This window comes from Priapulus caudatus, unplaced genomic scaffold, assembly GCF_000485595.1.
Source record: "Priapulus caudatus unplaced genomic scaffold, Priapulus_caudatus-5.0.1 Scaffold1127, whole genome shotgun sequence".
NCBI classification, from domain to species: Eukaryota; Metazoa; Priapulida; class Priapulimorpha; order Priapulimorphida; family Priapulidae; genus Priapulus; species Priapulus caudatus.
Window position 1 is genome coordinate 88,402 of NW_014578188.1, and position 3,208 is coordinate 91,609.

A 3,208-nucleotide genomic window follows, 5' to 3' on the forward strand; every position below is an offset into this window, starting at 1 on the left:
CTGATGCCACTTGCGCATGCATGCGTACCAAGATTTCTCATCTCTGCCGCTTTTGAACACGGAGTGCCGCCTTCGTTTGACTGACCGTCGGTCATCACGAAAACGGATTTCTGTGAACCGGTCCGACCGTATGTCCTCATCATATCGAGGGATTGCTGGAGACCAACTCTCGTGGCGGTGGCGCCACCATCTAAAAATCGAATGAAACCATTGTAAAGTTTCGAATGCAGGCAACAGATGCAAGGTCTCGCTCAACGAGCGCTGCAAGGTTATTGGCGAGGTTGGTAAACCCAGATTTAATGCAGAGAAAACACAGAATGGTTAACCTGGGAAGCTGATGCATGATGCGCGAACGCGCGTGAAATGATATCAGAATGAATAACGCTTAATAAACGAGAAAGAATAGACCGAGTGAAGATCAGGAGCCCGTTGTCAGCAACAATATTTGTCTTAACATTAGTCTTAACATTAACATTATTAAAGTGTTATGTTAACATCAACATTAGCATTAACTTAACGATGGCTCTGACAACGGCCCCCAGATATGCATCAGGCTCGTTGCAACGAGAGAGTCTTTCTATTGCTTACTGTCGAATGGTATCGCCAGAATCTGCGCTTGAACATTGGCGAATGTGTTCTGCGTGTGGTGTTGCAGATAGTTGAATTTTGTCGACGTCTTTCCGGTTTCCGAGAACACGATGCCACCTATGCGAATCCCGGCTGATGATACGCCATTCTCCTTGTCCAAAAACTCGACTACGTCCTGTGAGCAAATGGTGCGTTGTTAGAGACACGTTTGCGTTGAGCATCATTTGATATTTCGTTCCCGCCAGCGTACTATAGGGGCGTATCGTGACGAGCATGACAAAACCGCCGCAATTGCAGAAACACAGTCGTGAAATCTAACCCCAGACGCATTGAGTGCGTTTTCTTTCTCTTTAGAAACTATTGTAAAAGTAGTCCCGGTTTAGATATCCCGCTTGATGAACTTATATTACTCCGTAGACATATATGATGAAATTAATGCCTATAGGGCTCTCCCTCTCTCCGATTAAATTTCAGAAATTCAAACGTCACTATATATGGATGTCTCTTGACATGCTATTGCCATAAGTTTTTTTTGCATCGAATGCAGTCCTTACATGACCGCTTCATTGCTATCAATCGAGGCGAGTCGATTGTATTGTGGAGCAAAACTCCGTTTCGACTTCTAGCCTAGTTTATATGGTGATATAGCCTAACTTCTAACCGCTATTATACGTAATAATGTTATTAACATGACAATATAATAATAATAACCGATATAAATGCACGAGGCGCTCTCGCTCGCGATCCTCACGCTCATATACATACCTTCAGCGCGGTTTTTCCCTGGGCAAAGTCTGAGGAGCCGACGCTGCCACTGCTATCGAGCAGCAGCACGATGTCTACTGCCACCTGGTTCGGCCCACCTCCCGTTTCGGGTGGAGGTTGGGGTGCGTTTCGAGAGAACGAGCTCAGAAAGTTGTTCTTCAGCGACGTCGCCGCTCTGCCGATCGGGTCGCTCACTTGATCGAGGCGTTCCTGCGAATCGGAGTTCCTGCATCGCGAACTGCCGACTCGATCTGCTGTGTACTATAAGCATCGCTTCGGCCCTGTATCGGCCACACTCGTCAAGATACGAAGCATCGAATAGCATCCCGACAACAAGCACTAGTGATATCTTATGGAAAATAATCGTTTTCGTCTTAACCTATTAAGGTTTACTCTTCTCATCGAACCAACATGGATCCATGAAGGACAGTTCTTGCCCTGCTTTGCCTTTGCCTCGCACCCACCGGTATGGCGGCTATTACACTCGCGAGGTTTTATATATGGCGGCTTACTGGAGTTCGGATTTTCTTGACATCTTCTTCTGCATATTCTTGAGTAATTCGGTGCAGAGAGAGGCGTAGTTGGTGCGTTGCGGCTTAGTTAAATGTACAATCGAAATTGTCTCTTTATCATAAGTATTATATTTACATTCGATTTCTAAGCGCGATCAGGAACGGCAGGCTGTTTTCATTTTCAGGTCGATGGTGTGGTAAGGTATACGGTGTACAGACGCAGCTATACCACGCCCGTGTTTCGGTTGTTTCGTTGCTTTCTAACAGCTATGTTACGCTTGCTTTTTTCATATTTTTGTGCACATGTAACATTCACGCATTTCGTCACGTAATATCACTGTATTACGGAACGTGACAATCAGCCCGACTGCGTTCACACCGTGTTTTCGCGGTTTCGTCTCACGCGACATTCCGGCGGCTCATCAGCGTGATCCGTTGTTCACACGTTTCATACACGTGATCCGTCGTATCACGCGCTCATCACGCGTTGATCCGGGTCGTTTCATTTGCGGCTTATCACGACGTGACGTTCACGCGCTCATCAGCGTTGATCCGTCGTGCACCGCCGCTCATCAACGCGTGATCCGTCCGTTCAGCGCTTGCATCACGCGTGATTTCGTTGATTCACGCGCTCATCATTGCGTGATCCATCGTTCACCGCGGCTCATCACGCGTGATCCCTTGTTTTACAGGGAGGTTGCTCAGAATCCATCAGGCAAGACAAGCCGATCGGCAGAACCGGACGCCGACGTCGCTGAAGAGAACAACTTCCCGAGCTAGTTCTCCCGAACGCACCGGGTGCCGAGAGGCAACAACGTTGTCTCGCGAGAAAGACCGAGAGTTGCGCGGCCAACCGGTAACGTATTATTCTGTCGATTTTGTAGGAAACAATTGAAGTCTTTTGGCACACGTAATTATTCGTCATCTTTATATATTGCAATAATTCCCGATTTACGTCGATACTACATTTTCGTGACGGTTTTGTGATTCGCTCATTTCTGCGCCGTGATCCGTCCGGTTCGACGCGCTCATCACGAGTGCATCCGTCGTTACACGCCCATTAACGCGTTTGATCGTTCGTTCACGCGCCTTATCACACGCGCCGTGATTCGTCGTTCACACGCCGCACATATACGCGTGATCCGTCGTTTCACGCCGCCCTCATCACGCGTGAATTCCGTCGGTTCACACGCCCATCACGCGTGCATCCGTCGTTCAGCGCGCCTCATCTACGCCGATGATCCGTTGGGTCACGCGCTGCATGCCATGGCGGTGATCCATTCGGTGTGTCCGCAGCTCATCACGCGTCGTGATCCATCGTCCATGTGAGGGTTGCATGAGCA

The 3,208-nt window shown here is 48.5% G+C and overlaps 1 protein-coding gene across 1 annotated transcript in view; it reads left to right on the top strand.

The window, feature by feature from the left end:
• The window catches only part of LOC106815488 (coagulation factor IX-like), a 42,787-nt gene extending 42,462 nt beyond the window's left edge, over positions 1–325 (top strand). Inside the window, exon 4 of the mRNA XM_014819951.1 lies at positions 231–325. Coding sequence (XP_014675437.1) covers positions 231–325 — 95 coding nt within the window. The remainder of the gene's footprint in view (positions 1–230) is intronic.
• The last annotated feature ends 2,883 nt before the right edge of the window (positions 326–3,208 follow it).